The sequence below is a fragment of the Vidua macroura genome, chromosome 20 (genome assembly GCF_024509145.1).
Source record: "Vidua macroura isolate BioBank_ID:100142 chromosome 20, ASM2450914v1, whole genome shotgun sequence".
NCBI classification, from domain to species: domain Eukaryota; kingdom Metazoa; phylum Chordata; class Aves; order Passeriformes; family Viduidae; genus Vidua; species Vidua macroura.
This window is the reverse complement of record NC_071590.1, coordinates 5,291,972-5,311,022: the sequence shown is the minus strand read 5'-3', so window position 1 is coordinate 5,311,022 and position 19,051 is coordinate 5,291,972. Positions and strand designations below refer to the sequence as shown.

General features: G+C 63.4%; 2 protein-coding genes across 6 annotated transcripts; both read left to right on the top strand.

The window, feature by feature from the left end:
- Positions 1–4,080: 4,080 nt before the first annotated feature.
- Positions 4,081–6,212, top strand: LOC128817285 (uroplakin-3b-like protein 1). Its single transcript, XM_053995684.1, has 6 exons — positions 4,081–4,175; positions 4,750–4,896; positions 4,986–5,214; positions 5,306–5,382; positions 5,691–5,820; positions 5,929–6,212. The coding sequence occupies exons 1-6, from the start codon at positions 4,130–4,132 to the stop codon at positions 6,032–6,034; spliced, it is 735 nt and encodes a 244-aa protein (XP_053851659.1). The 5' UTR covers positions 4,081–4,129; the 3' UTR covers positions 6,035–6,212.
- A 2,685-nt stretch (positions 6,213–8,897) lies between these two features.
- LOC128817294 (ras GTPase-activating protein 4-like) lies at positions 8,898–18,913 on the top strand. Of its 5 annotated transcripts, XM_053995698.1 has the most exons (20): positions 8,898–9,011; positions 13,301–13,357; positions 13,782–13,895; positions 14,176–14,237; positions 14,354–14,483; positions 14,759–14,840; positions 14,998–15,129; positions 15,207–15,298; positions 15,764–15,887; positions 15,994–16,147; positions 16,460–16,524; positions 16,721–16,833; positions 16,903–17,089; positions 17,282–17,419; positions 17,524–17,835; positions 17,917–18,054; positions 18,121–18,256; positions 18,335–18,455; positions 18,545–18,603; positions 18,746–18,913. In XM_053995698.1, exons 1-20 carry the CDS (start codon positions 8,947–8,949, stop codon positions 18,862–18,864), a joined length of 2,400 nt encoding a protein of 799 aa, XP_053851673.1. In that variant the 5' UTR covers positions 8,898–8,946; the 3' UTR covers positions 18,865–18,913. The 5 variants fall into 5 exon arrangements, with proteins under 5 accessions (XP_053851673.1, XP_053851672.1, XP_053851670.1 ...); XM_053995697.1 differs by having other exon boundaries at positions 17,524–18,054; XM_053995695.1 differs by having other exon boundaries at positions 16,903–17,419.
- The last annotated feature ends 138 nt before the right edge of the window (positions 18,914–19,051 follow it).

Here is a 19,051-nt window from a genome sequence, read left to right as displayed (position 1 = left end):
TAAGGGGCACTTTGCTTCCTCTCATGCCAATACAAAGCTAAAAGGTTTTTCTGAGCCATTGAGTGGTGGAGCTTTCCCCAGTGGCCATCTTGTGCCTGCAAGCTCTAAGGAGAAACCCCTCAAACATCCAGTGAAATCTGGGCATGCTGCAGGAATGGCAGCTCCATGGGAGCTGCAGTGACGTGTCTGTGTTGCTAAGCTCTACACAAATGGGCTCTGTCTGCTCCTCTCCCACCCTGGTTGCAAAAGGGAGAGGTCTTGAGTTCAAACCTCAGCTTTGTATCCCTGGATCATGCTATCCCAGCAATCAAAGCAGTGAATTGAAGCAAAAATTGAAGCAGGGTTCACTCAGCCCTGTACAAAGCAAGAATTTCCTGCTGAGCCTGGCTTGAGGCACCTCCAGCAGCTGCTGCTGGGTGTGAATCAGCTGGAGCCTCCCTGCATCTGGGCTGGTCCAGGGCAGGGGCATTGGGATGTGGTGAGCCAGTCAAGCTCAGCAGCTCATCCCTGACTGCCCTGTTTTTGGACACGAGGCATCTCCTAAAATCCTTCCCTTCTCTGTGCTGAGCCCAAGGTGGCCTAGCCCCCATGGCAGGGGGATCCAAGGGGTGGAAGGGACCAGAGCCAGCTGCTCAGGCACGGTGCTGTAGGGAGATGCTTTGAAAGGTGGGGTGAAAGCATAACCATAGAAGCATAACCTCTCGGAGCCAGGAGGGGACAGAGTCCCAAATAAAAGCTTATGCTGCCCCCAGGCACATTGAACCAAAAGCCTTGTGTCCCCTATCCCCAGCTGGAGCCCCAGGGAGAGGAGAGGGGAGTGTCTCCCCAGCCCCTGCGGTGAAGGCTCATCTGCCACAGGGTGGTTATTATTAGCCCAGCCTTGACCCCGCAGCTATGCTGGGTACCGGCAGCTGAAACTGTGACTCACTGTCCCCCTGCGTCACCCCCTGCGTCACCCACCCTGCCCCTCACCTTGCTGCTGGCACCTTGCCGCCCGGGGAGCACCAGGGAAGAGTCTGGGGGAACGGGGGGGGTCCCCGGGGGCGAGTGTTGCTGGACAGGTGTGGGGGATAAGGCTGGGATAAGAAGGAGGGACTGAGGCTGCAGCTGCGCCTGTTTTTCCCCTCTGCAGCTGGACGATGTAATCTTTGAATGCCCCATTTCCACTTAATCTGAAGGCGCGGTCCCGGCCCCTTGGGAAGGGGGGGAAATCTCCTCCCACGCAGGAGTGGGCAGCCGCTCCCCTTGGCAAACACGGCACAAGGAGCGCTCCCAGCCCTCCGGGGGGAGCGGCGCTGAGGGGCTCCCGAGCCGCGGGACACTCCCGCTCCAGGGCGGTGTCCCTGCTCCCATCCCAAGGGCTTGGAAGGGGTGCGAGAGATGGGGAAATGTCAGCGTGGGGTGGCCCCAGAGCTGAAAAGGCTTTCGTGCCCCTGGTGCTGGGTGGGACCATTCACCTGAACGCTGGGATTTGGGTTAGTTTGGGTGTGATGTTCCGCAGCGCTTCCCTGCCCGCGGGGCAGGGCTGGCTGCACCCGAACCAGTCGGGCACGGGCTCACGCCTGGCTCCGGGGGCCTGGTGGGCACACGGCATCCACAAGGAGTTGGGTCTTGGTGGGGCGAGTGGTTCCAGGACGACTTGCCTGGCTGCCCCCATAGCGGCAGCAAAGACTGAGCCCTGCCGATCCATCCTGGAACATTACCCCAGTACCTCCTCTGCCTCAGTTTCCCCTTTCACATGACTGTCCTGTGTCCTGATTCCTCGCAGGTGCCTCGGGGGTCCTGCAGGACGGTTCCCAGCGGATTTGGGACCAGCGGGTGACTCGGGATGCTCAGATGTCCCCTCTGCCCGCGGGGTCTGGCCGGGCCGGCAGAGCCGGTGCAGGAATGCGGGGCTGGGAGGGTCCGGCTGCAGGACAGGCGGTCCCTGCTGCGGGGGCACTGGGGGCAGTCCGTCCTCCCGGCAGTGGGACGGGGTGAGCTGAGCAGGACAGCACATCCAGCACCACCAGGACGACGCCATGGAGCTGCTGTGGGTGCTGCTGGCACTGGCTGGGACGGGTGCAGCCGAGGACCTGGGTGACTCCCTGGGGGACAGGGCAGAGGGGGACAGGGACCTGGAGGGGCTGCGAGGCGTTTGTGCCAGGGAGGAGTTTATGGGGCTGGGCATGGCTGGGGGGTCCCCACCAGTGCTGTCCCCCTCGTGCTGGCACCTTGTGACAGCCCCGTGTGCCAACACTGGTGTGGATGCGGGGTCGGGCACTTGCTGAGCGGTGCAGGACGGGGGGGGTCCCCTCGCTCACTGCCCACTCCCCCAGCCCGGCTGCCCTACGTGCCCCACGTGCCCCCCATGGCGCTGCTGGGCAAGGTCACTGCCACCACCTTCGCGCTGGAGAGGCCCCGCTGCGTCTTCGACGGCCACGCCGATGCCTCCGACGCCGTTTGGCTGGCGGTGGCCTTTGCCAACGGTGAGCACTCGCTGGTCCAGCACGTCCCCCTGTGGCAGGGGACATGGGGGACCCTCACCCTCCATCTGTGCCGTGCAGCATCAGCCGCCTTCAGAAACCCCCAGTCCCGGGCTGACGTGCCCCCGTACAAGCAGCTGCCCACTGCCCGCTCCTACATGACGCTGGAGACGGCGGCGGCCGCGTATTCCTGCTCGGCACCGAGCCCGCCCGTCCTGCGGGTCGGGAGTGACACGGCGTGCAGGGACCAGGGCAGACAGGACCCCTGCAATGGGCCCCTGCCCTCCCCGGGACCCTACAGGTAAGGCCAGAAGCCCCAAATCCCAGCTGGGGTGACTCGCCGCCCCGGTACCAGCCCCGTTCCCATGGCAGGGTGAAGTTCCTGCTGATGGGCTGCCGCGGCCCCAAAGCGGAGACGCGGTGGTCCGAGCCCATCCTCCTGCGCACAGGTACTCGTGGCACTGCCACCCCCCCGCGGGTCCCCTGCCCCTGCCTGGTTGGGGTGCTGGCACGTGGCACAGCATCCGCCCTGTGCCATCACCCCAAAACCCGCGGGAAGAAGTGATCCCCGATCCCACACCCACCCCATATCCCTCGTCCCGCCTCCTCCTTCCAGCCGTCAGCCCGAGCACCATCGAGCCTGTGCCCGCTCGCCGTGGCAGTGCCGTGGTGGTCATCGCCTCCATCCTGGCCAGCCTAGGGGCTGTGCTGGCCACCACCGTGCTCGGAGCCCTGGGGTACGGGGGGTTATGGGGGGGGGGGGCAGTGTCCGCAGGGGCCTCAGGAGAACACCCCAACTTGGCAAGCCCATCAGCAAAGAAATCTTTTTTAACATTGAAAGAGTATTTTTATTCCTAAATTGGGGGTTTGCCGTAGTTTGCAAGAGAAAGGGCTCCTTGGGGGTGGCTGGTGCAGATCCCCGCAGACCCCTCTTGATGCCTCTGCTTCTGTCTCCCTGCAGTGCCAAGGTGTGGGGCTCCCTGTGCCACCAGGGCTTGGGGACCCACGCCTTCATCCGCCGATCCTACCGGACCCACCACATCCCCCCGGCCCTGCCCCAGCCCCTGCCCCCCGGCTGTGGGTGTAGCCCCCCAGGGCGGTGCTGCTCTGCCCCCCAACCCCCTGCTCCGTGTCAGAGAATCATGGAACAGTTTGGGTTGGACGGGACCATAAAGGGACCACCTCGTTTCAACCCCCCTGCCACAGGCAGGGACACCTTCCAAGAGACATGAACTGTCCTGTCAAGTAAAGTCTGATTTTCCATCTGCAGCCGTCTCCTCCTTGTCTTTGGCCATGCAGGGTGGGACTGGGAAGGTGGGGGACCTCAAAAACCACCTGGGGCCCTGGTATGATGGCACTTGGTGTCGGTGTGGGGGGCACTTGCTGCCACTGGTGGGGTCTGTGGGGCGCATCACCACGGGATATCCCCTTCTGCCCGGGTGAAGCTGTCACCCGCCCATGCCACAAACGCAGCGGTTCTCAGCACGCCTCGCCGGCGGGCGCTCAAACATAACAAAAGCTCCCGGGGAAACGAGCCCAACCTGTTTGCCGCGGGGCTGCGGCCGCTGCAGGAATGTGGGCGGTTGGGTGACCACAGGCGGGTCCCAGGGGACGCGGAGCCCCGGCAGCCGCACTCCCGCCCTCGGCACGAAGGCGCCCGCACCATGCTCCCGCTGCTCCTCCTGCTCCTGCCCGCGGCCCACGGCACAGGTGAGTCCAGCGACGCCATCGGGATGGGCTCGGCACTCCCCTCGGCACTGCGGGGATCCCCCGCGCACAGGCACCAGGACTCCGCCGAGCCTGGAGGTGTAGGGCAGCTGATGCCCCCCCTATTCTGGATCCTGTTCTGGGTGTCACCTCTAGTCTCTGGTGTCACTGATACTGGTTGACTGGCGCAGTGTGGGGTCCCCACTGGAGTCTACCAGGACTCCCCTGAACCTGGAGGCGTAGGGCAGCTGATGCCCCCCCATTCTGGGTGCCACCTCAAGTGTCCCTGGTGTCACCCACCCTAGTCCTCTGGTCAGGGAGTCCTGCACGGGTGTTCCCCCCCGCGGCTGGGAGCATGGAATGGTTTTGCTTCTTCTTTTAATGAAACACGGGTCTGAGCCCACTGGGGGTGGCAGGGGAGCAGAGGCCGCCCTGCTGAGATCCCGGGGTTCAGCTGCCTCCTGCCCCTGTCCCCACTCCGATCCCCGGCACCGCGGCCGCCGGTCGGAGCCTCCGTTCCGGGGCTGCAGCGGGGGATCCGCACCCTCCACCGCACCCCCTTGGCTTCCCACCGCAGTCCGGCTGGAGTTTACGCCAACCCTGACCAAGGTGCCCCCGCTGGAGGGGATGACGACCGCCTCCACCTTCGTGCTGAACCAGCCCCGCTGCGTCTTCGAAAACTACAGCAGTGCCGTCATCTGGCTGGTGGTGGCTCTGGACAAGGGTAGGTGGGAGCAGCCCAGGGCAGGGGGCGTGCGGGGGTCCCTGTACCCCCCACCAAGTCCCTCCTCATCCCCATCCCCTTCCCTGCAGACAGATTGAGCTTCAACAACAGCGCGGGGCCGGGGACTCCCGAGACCGCATTCCAGAACTTCCCTCACTCCCGTGCCTACATGACCCTCAATGCCACCCTGGACAGCTACCCCTGCCCCAAACCCTCCGGGGACATCGCGGTGCTGCGCGTGGGCAGCGAGACGAGCTGCGCCCAGGATGAGACGAGGCCCACGTGCAATGGGCCCCTGCCCGGCCCCGGGCCGTACTGGTGAGCCTGCTCGTGGGACCTGCCCCCCTCAAGGGGCTGCCAGCAGCCCCCCGGCTCACGGGGCCGTGGCCAACCTCCCTTCTCATCTTAGCGTGAAGTTCCTCGCCCTGGAGGGCTCTGTGCCCGTGGCTGAGACATACTGGTCGGCGCAAATCATGCTGAGGACAGGTACCGGCGCTCGTCCTGCCCCCACACCCAGCCCAGAGCTGTCCGGGGGGATGTGGGGTGGCCCTGGGCGTGTGGGGTGGTCCCAGGGGGCTGAATGCTGAGCAGCAGTGATTTGGGATGAGGGGTCCTGTGAGCAGCTGGGGAAACTGAGGTAGGGCTCTGCCGCGGGTGTCACTCGTGTACGTGGCCCCGTGTGATGGCACACTGGGATGGCACACACGAACGCACCGTCACCCATCCGGACCCCTGAGCCACGCCGGGGTGTGTATTCCTGCATCCTGCTCCCTCTCCTCCTGCTCTCTCCCCAGCCAAGTCACCCAACAGCATCTCCACGACGGGCAGCGGGCACAGCGCCGGCATGATCGCCATCACCACCATCCTCTCCATCCTCTTCGCCATCCTCCTGGCCGCACTGGTGGCCATGCTCTTCCTCTGCGGGTGAGTGCCACCGCCTGGGCGTGCTGGGCACGCGGGACCGGCGTCAGAGGGTGACGCCGTCATCCCCTGGTCCCCACCCTCATCCCTCACCCCGCCTTCCCTCCCCAGCTCGGACTCCTGCGGCGGCAGCAGCGCCTTCAGCAAGCCGGAGTCGGTGACGGTGCGGCGGTACAACACCCACCACGTCTATGACCAGCCGGCCGCCCGGCTCTGAGCCCCCGCCGCCCCCCGGCACCGCCGCCCCTCCCGCGCGCCCCCCGTGCGGGGTAAATGCGACCCGCACCGCTCCATCCCTGCCGGACACGAGCCCGCCGCCGCGGGGACACGGCCGGAGCCGCCACCCGGGACGGGGGCGGTGGAGCGGGACATTAAAGGCTTCTCCGCATGCTTTATGCCCGGCCTGTGCCGCCTGTTTGTGACCCCTCGATGCCCCCCGCAGCCCCCCGGGAAGCCCCATGGTCCCCTGACCCCGCTGGGAGCCCCAGCGCTGGCTGGGAGAGAGCTGCTGCGCGGGGCAGGCTGCGCCCGGGGATGCTCGGCAGCGGGAGCCGTTGTCGCACCCAGCTGGGCATCGGTGCCCGCTTCGGATGGGGAGAAGTGCCCTGGGTGCAGGGCAGCGGGGGGAGCCTGACCCCCCCCAGCCCTGATGCTGGGGTGAGGGGCACTGAAATGCCCCGTGAGGTGGGGGTGGTGGCTGTGGGGGGTGTTTCCCCAACCCCTTTTATCCTACAATGATCTCTCCCTGACCAAGCCCAGAGGAGGGGCTCCCACACCCCGAAGTGACCCAATCCATCCTGGGTACAGCTCAGGCTCCTCTGAGAGCCATGAGACCCCAAGAGGGGACCCCGGGCTGTCTGATCCTGCACCGGCGGGTGTCCCCGATCCCGATCTAGGGGATGTGGGGGCTGATCCTGCACCGGGAGCTGTCCCTGATCCCGATCTGGGGGATGTCGGGCTGATCCTGCACCAGGAGCTGTCCCTGATCCCCATCTGGGGGATGTGGGGGCTGATCCTGCACCAGGAGCTGTCCCTGATCCCCATCTGGGGGATGTCGGGCTGATCCTGCACCAGAAGCTGTCCCTGATCCCCATCTGGGGGATGTCGGGCTGATCCTGCACCAGGAGCTGTCCCCGATCCCGATCTGGGGGATGTCGGGCTGATCCTGCACCAGGGGCTGTCCCTGATCCCCATCTGGGGGATGTGGGGGCTGATCCTGCACCAGGAGCTGTCCCTGATCCCCATCTGGGGGATGTCGGGCTGATCCTGCACCAGGGGCTGTCCCTGATCCCCATCTGGGGGATGTGGGGGCTGATCCTGCACCAGGAGCTGTCCCCGATCCCGATCTGGGGGATGTCGGGCTGATCCTGCACCAGGAGCTGTCCCTGATCCCCATCTGGGGGATGTCGGGCTGATCCTGCACCAGGAGCTGTCCCTGATCCCCATCTGGGGGATGTCGGGCTGATCCTGCACCAGAAGCTGTCCCTGATCCCCATCTGGGGGATGTCGGGCTGATCCTGCACCAGGGGCTGTCCCTGATCCCCATCTGGGGGATGTGGGGGCTGATCCTGCACCAGGAGCTGTCCCTGATCCCCATCTGGGGGATGTCGGGCTGATCCTGCGCTGGTGAGGAGTGGGCTGGGGCGGCGAGGGGACTGGAAGGGACTGGATCCATCATTCCTGCTCCTACAGCGGGGCGTGGGTCTCTGATGCTGATCTCAGGGCTGCGGGTGCCCTGATCCTGCGGCGCGGGCAGGACGAGGCCCCGCTGGTGCTGGAGACAATCCCGGTGTGGTTGGAGGCGGGGCAGGTGTGTGTGTACCTATAGACATCGTACACAAATATTAAAAGCCCCGTTTTTCCCCGCAGGTGCCACGCCAAGGGCAGCATCACGTTGACACGGCAGCCCGGTCACAGCGCCCTTACGGGGTGTCCTTGTGCCGCCTGGGGGGGGGTGTTAGCGACCTGCCCCCCCACTGCCGGAGCCGCCTCCGTGGAGCCCGGCCAAGGGAAATCAAGCAAATCCAGCGATTAACTCCTGCCGAGATCAGCGTGGGAGCACAGGGGGGATGGTTCCATCCGGCAAACGCGGGTCCTCTCCGCCCTACACCCCGTGCCCCGAAATAAAACAACTGCTTCACCTGCAAAGGGCCGTGGGGGGTTGTCGCCTGCCACGCGTGCGTTGCTGGACTTGTGGCCCCGAGCGCCTGTGGGGCCGGAGCTGGCACGTGGAGAGGCTCGTGGGAGGACAGGACTGCACCCTGTCCCCTTGCTGTCCCCCTGTGCGGGGGAGGCAGAGGGGCAGCGCTGTCGGAGCAGAGCAGTGTGTTCCCAGCGTGTCCCTGCAGTGTCCCCAGAGCGTCCCCGTGGTGAAAATGCCAAGGACCATCTTGGCCAGCACGGCCCTGAGGCCAGCTTTGGGTGCCGGCCGAGTCCCCGAGCCCAGGTGGGTCTCGCCATGGGGGGGGTTCCCCGACCCTCTGCTGGCATTTAGGGCACCAAGCACCCAGAAATGGCACCTGTCCTCGGTGCGCTGCGGCCGGGAGGCGCAGTACTTTAAAAACAAACGAAAAAATAGGTTAAAAATCAATCAAACGGCGGAGGTTTGGGGTGCAGAGCAGCGCGGCCGATGCTGCAGCCCCCAGGAGGGGTCCGCTGTGGGATTGGTCCAATCCAACAGGCGGGCGCCGGGCTGGGCAGGCTGGGGCTGTAGTGCCCTGGAGCCGCGGGCGGTGCCCGGGGCTGAGGGGGACCGAGGGGACCGAGGGGACCGAGGGGACAGAGGGACAGAGGGGACCGAGAGGGATCGAGGGGACAGAGGGACAGAGGGGACAGAGGGATCGAGGGGACACAGCGGGGGGACCCTGCGGGACCCCGGCAGCGCGGGGAGCCCGGCCCCGCCCACCCGTGCAGGCCACACCCCCTGGCCGACAGCCGACAGGATCACCCAATGGGCGCCGCGGATGTGCCTCAGGCCACGCCTCTTTCCCCGCCCCCGCGCGCTGATTGGCGGCCGCCGGCGCCGGCCCGCACATGGGCGCTGCGCTCGGGGCCGCGGGTTCGAGGCCGCGCTCGGCGCCGTTTGGCTCCGCTCGGCTCCGCTCGGCTCCGCTCCGCTGCCCGCCCGCCATGGCCCGGCGCAGCGCCCTCTCCATCCGCATCGTGGAGGGCAGGAACCTGCCCGCCAAGGACATGTGAGTGTCCCCGCGGGGGCCGGGAGGAGTTCGGGGCGGGGGCATCCCGAGGGACTCGCCGCTTTCCCAGGGGTGCTGCGGGGTGTCCCCCCAACAGGTCCCTAATGGGGACACCACCCTCGGGGTGGCCTTAGAGCCTCCTCCCTGCTTTGGGGGCTTGCCCAACATGGTTTGGGCGCCCCCCCCGCCATGCATGTGGTTTAGGAGCTTTAGGATCAGGTGGATTTAGGATCCCGTTTTGGGGTGTCACCCCTTGGGGTGTTCCCTCCAGGATGGCTTTGGTGTCGCCCTGCACTGAGGATTTCCCCCAGGGTGGCTTGAGGGTCCCTCCTCAGCAGTGTGTTTACTTTGGGGGTTCCCTTCAGGGTAGATTTGGGGTACCCCTCCAGCAGTGCATCTACTTCGGAGGTTCCCCATAGGGTGGCTTTGGAATCCCCCTTGCTTTGGGGTTTCCTCCAGGACGGCTTTGCTGTTCCCTTGCTTTGGGGGATCCCCCAGTGCGGCTTTGGGATCCCCCTTGCTCTGGGGGTTCCCGTCAGGACATTTCTGTGTGCCCCCAGCAGTTCTTAGCGCTTTGGGGGCTCCCTCAGCAGTGCTGTGATGTGGGGACACCCCCCGGGATGGGGTTGAGGTTTCCCCCCGTGCTGTGGGATGCCCCCAGCAGTGTTTTGGGTACCCCAAGCAGCGCTCCCACTTTGGGGGCTGCCTCTGTGGTGCCGCGGGGCAGGGCTGTCCCCACCACAGAGGGACCCTCGCAGGGACCCCCGGGCGCGCAGCAGGACCCGCTACATCCGTCCCCAAAGGAGCAGGGGCTGCCCCAGTGCTGTGTCCCCAGTCCCCGCTCCGTTCCCATCCCCGGCTCCATCCCACCTGGCTGAGGTCCGGGGAGCAGCCCTTGGCTCGGGATTTCCCTCCCAGAAAACCCCGGTGTCCTCCTCATCGCTCTGATCCTTGTGGGGCGGGATGTGGGGACAGCGCCGGGGTGGCCCCAGCCGCCACCAAGGCAGCGGGAAGCTGCTGAGGAGCGCTCGGCAGCCGGAAAACCAGCAAAAATCCCTGCAGCCGTCATGGAAAAAGAGGATAAACAAGGAAAGAAATATGACTTTTTTTTTTTTTTTTTTTCTTTTTTTAAATCCCGTGTGTCAGGGCCTGATTTTTAAATCCCTTGGCACAACTCCCCGCCGGAGCTTGACCCAGCACGGGCAGGCTCTGGGTTTTGGGAGAGCCGGAAAGCCACAGCGCCTGGAGCGGAGCTTTCCGGACCGGTGGCTTTGGGACGTGGCGCTGGGCTGGGACGGCGGGGAGGGAAACCCGAGCGCGACCTTGGCCGTGGCTGGCCCCGGCCCCTTCCCCGCTGCACAGCGCCCCGGGGATCCGGTTCCCTGCCCTGGCACCGCTTTTGGGATCGCTGGCTTCCTCCGGGGAATTCCCTCTGCGGGGTGTCCCCGCTGCATGGGCAGCTCAGACCCTGCTGCCAACAGCCAGGGGTGATGGAGCACCCCCAAATCCCCGTGGGGAACCCGCAGACCCCACAGGATTTGGCTCAGGGAGTTACGGGAGCCCCCCAGCTGAGGCTGCCAAATCTTCCCCTCGTCTTGATCCCAGGAAAGCAATGGAAAGGATCTGGCAGATTTTTTTAAAATGTTTTTTAATCTTTAAATGTACTTTATTTAGTATTGATTTTTTAAATGTGATATTTAATTTCTTTTATTTGAATTTCTGTTTTATTATTTATTTATTTTATTGGATTATTTTAATGTTAGGATAATAAATAACGCCAATAATTTTTAATCTTTAATTTATCCTAATCTATTCTATTTTTATTTCAGTATTTTCACTTTTTATTTCATTATCTATTTTTAAGTTACCTTTTCTTTAATTTTTGCCCTTTTCCTTGTTTTTCACTTATTTATTATTAATTTCTTCACTTATTATTCCTTGCTTTATTTTATTATTTTATTTTATCCTTTTATTTTTTCTTTTATTTTTAATTAGATTTTTAATTTTTCATTCAATTTTTCTTTTATTTCTCATTTTTAGTTATATTTTAAATTCTACTTTAATTTCCTTTGATTTTTTTTAAATTCTATTTTTCTTTTATTTTTTTTATTCTATTTTCCTTCAATTTATCATTCTATTTTTTTTTTTCTTTCCTTTTTAGTTCCATTTTTAATTTAAATTTTTATTTCTTTTTTCTCACCACCTCCCAGAGCAGAGCAGCACTGCTGCCTACACCAGTTAATTTTTAATTCCATCCCTCCGCGGCTCTGCTGCTGGCGGGGTGGCTCTGGGTTCCTTCCCCCTTCTCCCAGTCCCGCCTGGGCTCATTTCCTCTTTCTAAAGCCCTTCCCCTTTCCAGCTCCTTCCCTGCACCCAGCGTGGGTGCCCAAGCCAGCCCCGCACCGCGCCCGCAGCGCCACAAATCCCTTGGCGACATCCCGGGACAGGGATGCTGCGCGGGCGGCGTCACCCGGCGCCCGCCTCTGGAGCGGGGATTTCTCCTCACCCAAGGGCTGCGTGGCAGCTCGGGCACCTCCCGCCGCCGCCGAGGGCGGATTCTGCCCATCGCGTGTTTGAATCCCTGGAAAACGCCATGCCTGGGTGGCTTCCCGGCGCTCTGTGTCCAGGAGACGCGGCTGTGCTGGGTGTCCCCACGCTGGGGACAAGGGTTTGCCGCTGCCACCGCAGGCAGCCGCGCGTTGCCGGGCGCAGCTGGAGCGGGCAGCTGTTCCCTTTCCGCCTGCCCGCTCCCGGCATCCGCGATGGTTTGCACAAGGCAGGGAATGTCAGCAGTGGGCTCCGCTAAATGGCACTTCACTCCTCAAAAATCCTCTCCGCAGGGCGGGGATGGAGCGGGAGCAGCGGCCGAGAGCAGCTCTTGGCAGCCTGCGGCATTCCAGCCCCGCGGGGCCGGAGGGATGGAAGTGCCTGGAGCAGGGATGTTGTTGTGGTACCCGGCATGCACAGCCCGGAGAAATCCCTGCTGCCGTGCTTAGCGGGGCAGGGAGCGCCCCAAACCCTTTCAGTCCCCTCCAGCTCCTTCTGAATCCCCCAAAACCCCTTTCAATCCCCTCCAACTCCTTTTGATTTTCCCCAAATCCCTTTCAGTCCTCTCCAATCTCTTTTGAATCCCCCCAACCCCTTTCAACCCCCCTTAAAACCCTTTCAATCCCCTCCCACCCCTTTTGATTCCCGCCAAACGCCTTTCAGTCCCCCTCAAAACCCTTTCAGTTCCATCCAACCCCTTTTGATTCCCCCAAACCACCTTCTGATTCCCCCAAGAACCCTTTCAATCCTCCTCAAAACCATTTTAGTCCCCTCCAACCCTTTTTGAATCCCCCCAAAACCCTTTCAGTCCCCTCCAACCCCTTCAGTCCCTCCAAAAACCATCTGGATTCCCCCAAATTCTTTCAGTTGTCCCCAGAACCCTTTCAATCCCCCCAGCAGCTGCATCTCAGCCTCCCTGGATTTGGGATGTGGACATCACTCAATGCCTGGGGTCCCCCAACCTGTGCACCCTCCTTTTCCCCAGGACACTCGTGGCTGCCTGACAGTGCCAGTGGGGTTGGTGTTAATGAGTTCTCCATGCTCCAAGCTGCTCCACGCCAGTGGGACGGGAGCCACAACCTTTCCATGACCTTGGCCACCCCCCAGGTCCTGGCTCCTCTGTCCCTGCTCACCCCTGACCCTGCTTCTGATGAAGCAGGGCAATAAGCTGTAAAACCGTGATTATTTTTTGGCAAGGGTGACTCGTGTTGTCCCCAGGGAGGAAGCATGGTCAAAGCATGGTGGTGGCTGCCCTTCACACCCTCTGCATCCCTGGGGGTGTCCCTAGGGCTGTGCCTATCCCTGTGGGAGTGCTGGGGGTCTGGGGACACCCTGGGGCTGGAGGAGGCTGCTGTGGCCTCACTCCCAGTGTGTGAAATTGGGCTGCAGGTGCCTGAAGCTGTTTCGGGGAAAGGGTGGGGTTTGTTTGCTCCTTGCCTTCCTGTGTGGAAGAGGAAAAGCCACTTCTGGCAGCCACAGCGGCCGGACATGGTCAGGGAGGGGTGTCCCCGGTCTGGAAGCCAAGCTGGGGTCACCCTGTGCTGGCAGCTGTGGCCAAGACGCCCCGTGGAAGTCTTTGGCAGCCTCTGTTCCCTCAGGGCTTTGTCTCTACAAGGTCTCTGTTCTGTGGGGGCTGTCAGGGCTGAAGGCTTTGCTCACCCATGGCCATGAGACTCCTGTGGGTTGGGTGGTGGCCAGGCTGTGGCTGGTGGCACTGACAGAGCTGTCACTTGTCCTTCTAGCACGGGGAGCAGTGACCCGTACTGCATCGTGAAGATCGATGATGAGGCCATCATCAGGTGGGTGCCCCAGGTCCCTGGCTGGTCCCTAAAACTGCTGGAGCCCCAAACCTTGCTCCTGGCAGGTGTCTCCATCTGCTGCAGGCACACTGTTGTTATGATTATTGTTAAGATCATTATTCATTGTTATTTATCATTCATTATTGTTCCCTACTTTGGGCTGAGATGCTCCTGCAGACACAGAAGTGTCTAACAGCTCATGGCCCCCTTCCCCTCTACCCCACCCCTGGGTCTTGCCAGCCCAGAGCCACAAGACAGGACAAGGACAGGGACAGAGACTCATCCCTGCCCCAGCTGAGGGTTTCAAACTGAGGGGCAGCACCCCCAGCCATGTGTCCCCAAAAGCTGGGAAGGCCCCAGGGCTGGGGAGTACCCCTGAGAGGGAGCCCTGTCCCCCCTGTGACCAGTGCCACCTGCCCCACAGGACTGCCACGGTGTGGAAGACGCTGTCCCCGTTCTGGGGGGAGGAATATGAGGTGCAGCTCCAGCCCGGTTTCCACAGCATCTCCATCTACGTCATGGACGAGGATGCCCTCAGGTGTGGTGGGGACTCTGTTGGTGGCTTTGGCTCCCTGCATGCTCAGCCAGGTGCTGACACCAGAGAATCCACAGCTGGCCACGCTGCCCTGGGCTTTGGGACACAGATGGGTGAAGTTATCTCCCAAGGATATTGTCCAGCTGGCAGCAGAGGGTGGCTGATGTGCTCCATGGGCACAGACACACCATGGTGGCCCCTGTCCAGGATCCCCCAAAGTGGGGGCTGTCCTACCTGGGCACCAATCCCATGCCGTGTCCTATTCCCCATTTTTGTTTTCCAGCCGTGATGACATCATTGGGAAGGTCTGCATCACCCGGGACATGCTGGCAGAGCACCCCAAGGGTAGGGGAGAGCGTGGCTGGGGGTTCCAGGAGGGACCCATCTCCCACCCCTTGGACAAGCCGGTCCTGAGGGGTTCCCCCATGACCCCTTCATGGGGACCCCCCCTTTTCCCACAGGATACAGCGGCTGGATGAGCCTCAGCGAGGTGGACCCTGATGAGGAGGTGCAGGGGGAGATCCACCTGCGGGTGGAGGTCCTGGGCAGCCAGGGCAGCCGGCGGCTGCGCTGCTCCGTGCTGGAGGCCAGGTGAGAGGGGACACGAGGGTGACAGGGGCTGTGTGTGCAACTGGGACATGGGTGCTGAGTCCGAGCTGCGCCATGACTCAGTTTCCCTGGTGTATCCGGTCCTTTGGATGAAGAGCACCCTCCTCATCACCCAGATGGGGGTGCTGGGTCAGGGCCTACCTCATCTGCAGGTCTTTGGGACATGTATCTTGAGATTCTCTGAGAGCAGAGTGGGTGCCACGGGTGCCTGTAGGTATTTTGGGAGGTTGCTGGTAAATCCCCCCTCTTCTCGGCAGGGATTTGGCCAGGAAGGACCGGAATGGTGCCTCCGACCCCTTTGTCCGCCTGCGCTACAACGGGAAGACACAGGAGACCACCGTGAGTGCAGCTTCAGCCATCCCCAGCCTGCCAGGGGTGCAGGTGGAATCAATCCACAGGGAAACCCGGAGCCATCCCTGTCCCCCAGCATCCCCAGCTTGGTGTCCCTGAGGGATAGACCCACCCAGCAAGAGGGACAAAGCTGTTGCCTTTGCAGGTGGTCAAGAAATCCTGTTACCCTCGCTGGAACGAGACCTTCGAGTTCGAGCTGGCCGAGCCCGCAGAGGAGAAGCTCTGCGTGGAGGTGTGGGACTGGGACCTCGTCGGCAGGAACGACTTCCTGGGCAAGGTGAGCCCCAAACCCTCTCAGTGCTGCCGGGGTCCTGCCCAGCTGCACACCCAGCATCTCCTGCCTTCCCCTCCCAGGTGGTGTTCAGCGTCCAGGGGCTGGAAGCAGCTGGGCAGGAGGAGGGGTGGTTCAGGCTGTGGCCAGACAAGTCCAAGCCGACAGAGGACGAGTGAGTTTTGGCACAGGGTGTTGGGGTGTGCTGGCGGCGGTCCCAGTGCCCTTAGGGGCATTTGGAAGGGGAGTTTTCCTGGGAAGCATCATCACTTTGGAGGGGTAGCCTGGGGTGTCAGGCCACCTCCTGCTTGGTGAAGTATCCATCCCTCCATCCATCCATCCATCCATCCATCCATCCATCCATCCATCATCCACCCATCCATCCATCCATCCACCCATCCTCCACCCATCCATCCATCCATCCCTCCATCCATCCACCCATCCATCCATCCATCCCTCCATCCATCCATCCATCCATCCATCCATCCATCCTCCATCCATCCCTCCATCCATCCACCCATCCCTCCATCCATCCCTCCATCCATCCATCCCTCCATCCATCCCTCCATCCATCCATCCATCCATCCATCCATCCATCCATCCATCCATCCATCCACCCACCCTCCCTGTGCTCCTGCAGGCGCCGAGGCAGCCTGGGCTCGCTGCAGCTGCAGGTGAAGCTTCGGGACGAGACGGTGCTTCCCTCCCACTGCTACCAGCCCCTGGTGCAGCTCCTGTGCCAGGAGGTGAAGTTGGGGCGCCAGGTGAGGGGTCCATGCCCAGCCCTGCTGGAGCACCCACATTTCCCAGCTCTGTGCCGTGGTGTCTGCCTGCCTCGGGCTGTCACGTTATGGTGCCTCTTCCCTCCAGGATGGCCAAGTGCACCTGGTCACCCTCCTGGACGAAACCACCACGGCCGAGTGCCGGCAGGAGGTCGCCATCAACTTGGTCAAACTCTTCCTGGGCCAGGGGCTGGTCAAGGAGTACCTGGACCTGCTCTTTGAGCTGGAGCTGGCCAAGCCCTGTAAGGCTGGAATGGGGAGTGGACCTGGAGGCTTCCTTATCATCTCCTGGGGCTGCAAAACCTCCAGGGCCTTTTCTGGGGATTTTTTTGGGAGTGATGGTTGAGGCTCAGCCATCACACTGTGGAATCTGTTGGGCTCATCCCAGCAGTTCATGGGCTGAGGTTGGTGGAGGAGCAGGTGGAAATCCCCATGACCCCCATGGAAATGGCCAGGGGGGCAGGGCACAGCCTGGGAATGACCCCCAGGACTGCAGCTGCCCAGGGATGACCAGTGGCTGTCCCCCAGGCCATGGACCCTCTCCTGTTTTGCAGGTGAGCCCAACACTCTGTTCCGGAGCAACTCTCTGGCCTCGAAGTCGATGGAGTCCTTCCTCAAGGTGCCACATCACCCAAAACCTGCTCTTCCCAGGTCATCGTGGCCCTGGGCTGTTCCCAGGGGAAGCACTGGGAGGGCTGCTGTGCTTGTGCCTTCCCCCGGGGCTGGGAGGCTGGAGAAGATCCACTGGGTGACCCTGGGGGTGTTGGGTGCCAAATCTGTGGCCCATCCTTGTCCCCTGTGTGGTCCCTCGGCAGGTGACAGGGATGCCATACCTGCACTTTGTCCTGGGCCCCACCATCGCCCGCGTGTTCGAGGAGAAGAAATACGTGGAGCTGGACCCCGGCAAGGTGGAGATCAAAGACGTCGGGTAAGGGGCTCGTGGGTGGGAGGGCAGGGCTGGCCCCAGCGCTGGGGGTGACAGTGACGGTGCCTGCAGGTGCTCGGGGCTGCACCGGGTGCAGACGGAGGGCGAGGTGATCGAGCAGGGCCGACAGCACCTCCAGTCCTACCTGGGCGAGCTCCTGGACGCCATCGTCAGGTCGGCCCCGGCGTGTCCGCCCCTGATCCGCGCCGCGTTCCGCCAGCTCTTCCAGCGCGTCGGGGAGCGCTTCCCGCAGCACCAGGTCGGGCTGTGGCGGGGGACGGTGTGGGGCCAAACAGGGACATCCCCAGGGGACAGCGCTCTCTGGGTGTGGTCAGTGGGGTCCCCTCTTGGGCAAGCAGCAGCCCCGGCCACCGGCGCATCGCTGTTTGTGGGGTTGTCCCACGCTGGGAGAGACCCTCACGTGTGTTCCCCACCCCCCCGGTGGTCCCAGCACGCCAAATTTGTGGCTGTCACCAGCTTCCTGTGCCTGCGCTTCTTCTCGCCGGCCGTGATGAGCCCCAAGCTGTTCCAGCTGCGCGCCGCGCACGCGGACGCGCGGACCAGCCGCACGCTGCTGCTGCTGGCCAAGGTGCGACAGGGGACACCGGGGCGCGGCTTTGGGGTGCCCGGCTGGTTCTTTGGGGTGCCAGCCGGCTCTCCTGGGGGTGACGCTGCCACCGCCGGGGTCCCCAGGCCATCCAGCTGGTCGGGAACATGGAGCCGGCGGCCGGGCGCGCCAAGGAGACGTGGCTGTCGCCGCTGCTGCCCGCCCTGCAGCAGGGCACGGCCCGCATGAGGGACTTCATCACCCGCCTGGTGGGCACGGAGGAGGGCGAGGGTGAGGGGCGGCCGCTGGGGCCCCCGCCGGCCGTGGTGAAGGAGGGGCTGCTCCTTGTGCACAAGACACGGGGCAAGGTGCCGCTGCTCGCTGCTGCCGCCGGCAAGAAACTCCATTTCTGCCTCACCGGGGAGTCCCTGAGCTTCGGCAAGAGCCCCGGTGCGGAGGTACGGGCGTGCTGGGGGGGGCGGGGGGGCGGCAGCGGGGTGGCGCTGACCCCCTCTGTGTGCGCGTGTCCCTTCCATCAGCGTATCGGTGCCATCGCCCTGGGCGACATCCTGGCGGCCGAGAAGGTGGAGGAGAAGAGCTTCGGCAGCTCCCACGTCATGCAGGTGGTCTACATGGCCACGGGCGGGCAGCAGGAGACGGCCTACCTGCAGTGCAAGGTGCGGCGGGGACAGCGCGGGCGGTGGCGCAGCCCGGGGTCCCTCTGACCGTCCCCAACCCCGCAGTGCGTCAACGAGCTGAACCAGTGGCTGTCAGCCCTGCGCAAGGCGTGCGGCAACAACCCCCGCGTGCTCCGCTCCTACCACCCCGGCGTCTTCCGCGGCGACAAGTGGAGCTGCTGCCACCAGCGCGACAGGACAGGTACGGGGAGGTGGCCGCGGAGCCCCGCGGGGGTGCTGGGGTGTCCCCCCCCCGTACGGTGACCCTGCTGCCCCGCAGGGCTGGGATGCGACCGGACCCGGCACGGCGTCACCCTGCAGGACTGGAGTGACCCGCTGGACCCCACGGTGGAGGCTCAGCGGCTCTTCCAGCACCTCCAGGGCCTCCGGAGCACCCTCAGGTGAGCCCCTGCCCCCGGGACCCCCGCCCCGCCCCTGCAGCCCCTTCTGCCCCTGCCAAGGGCCGTCCCTCTCCTCCCCATCTCCCCAGGGACAAGTACTGGGAGCTGCTGGAGCCGGAGGAGGCCCAGAACGGCCGCCGGGGTGAAGGTAGGTTGGGGTGCGGGGTTTTGGGGTGCTACTGCGGGTGTTCTGCTTGGGAGATGTCCCCAGCGGTCACAGGGGGCTGTGGTGCTTTGGGGGTGACCCCGGGGGAGCCGTGGGGTCTCACTGTCGCCGCCCTGTCCCGCAGACGCTGCCCTGCCCGAGGGGCTGAGCCGGCTCCTGGCGGTGCTGGGGGACCTGGAGCGCTGTCACCGCCGGGCGCAGCCCCCGGCCCCGGCCCCGGCCCTGCTGCAGCTGCAGACGTGAGGGGGCCCCGGGGAGCGCGGCCCCGGCAATAAAGGCACTTTGTACCCTGCGGCCCTGTCCGTGTGTCTGCTGGGGATGGGACGGGCTCTGGCTGGGGACTGCCCAGAGCTGCACTGGTGACATCTCTTAGGGGCCTGCTGGTGCCATTTCTGGTGCCATTTCTGGTGGCATCACTGGTGGCCTGATG

Coding starts and splice junctions, on each gene's coding strand:
- LOC128817285 (XM_053995684.1), top strand. CDS start 4,130: ATGCTCCCGCTGCTCCTCCTGCTCCTGCCCGCGGCCCACGGCACAG. Junction 4,897..4,985: donor GGTGGTGGCTCTGGACAAGG/GTAGGTGGGAGC, acceptor CCTTCCCTGCAG/ACAGATTGAGCTTCAACAAC. Junction 5,215..5,305: donor CCCGGCCCCGGGCCGTACTG/GTGAGCCTGCTC, acceptor TTCTCATCTTAG/CGTGAAGTTCCTCGCCCTGG.
- LOC128817294 (XM_053995694.1), top strand. CDS start 8,947: ATGGCCCGGCGCAGCGCCCTCTCCATCCGCATCGTGGAGGGCAGGAAC. Junction 13,896..14,175: donor ATGGACGAGGATGCCCTCAG/GTGTGGTGGGGA, acceptor TTTGTTTTCCAG/CCGTGATGACATCATTGGGA. Junction 18,257..18,334: donor CCACCAGCGCGACAGGACAG/GTACGGGGAGGT, acceptor GCTGCCCCGCAG/GGCTGGGATGCGACCGGACC.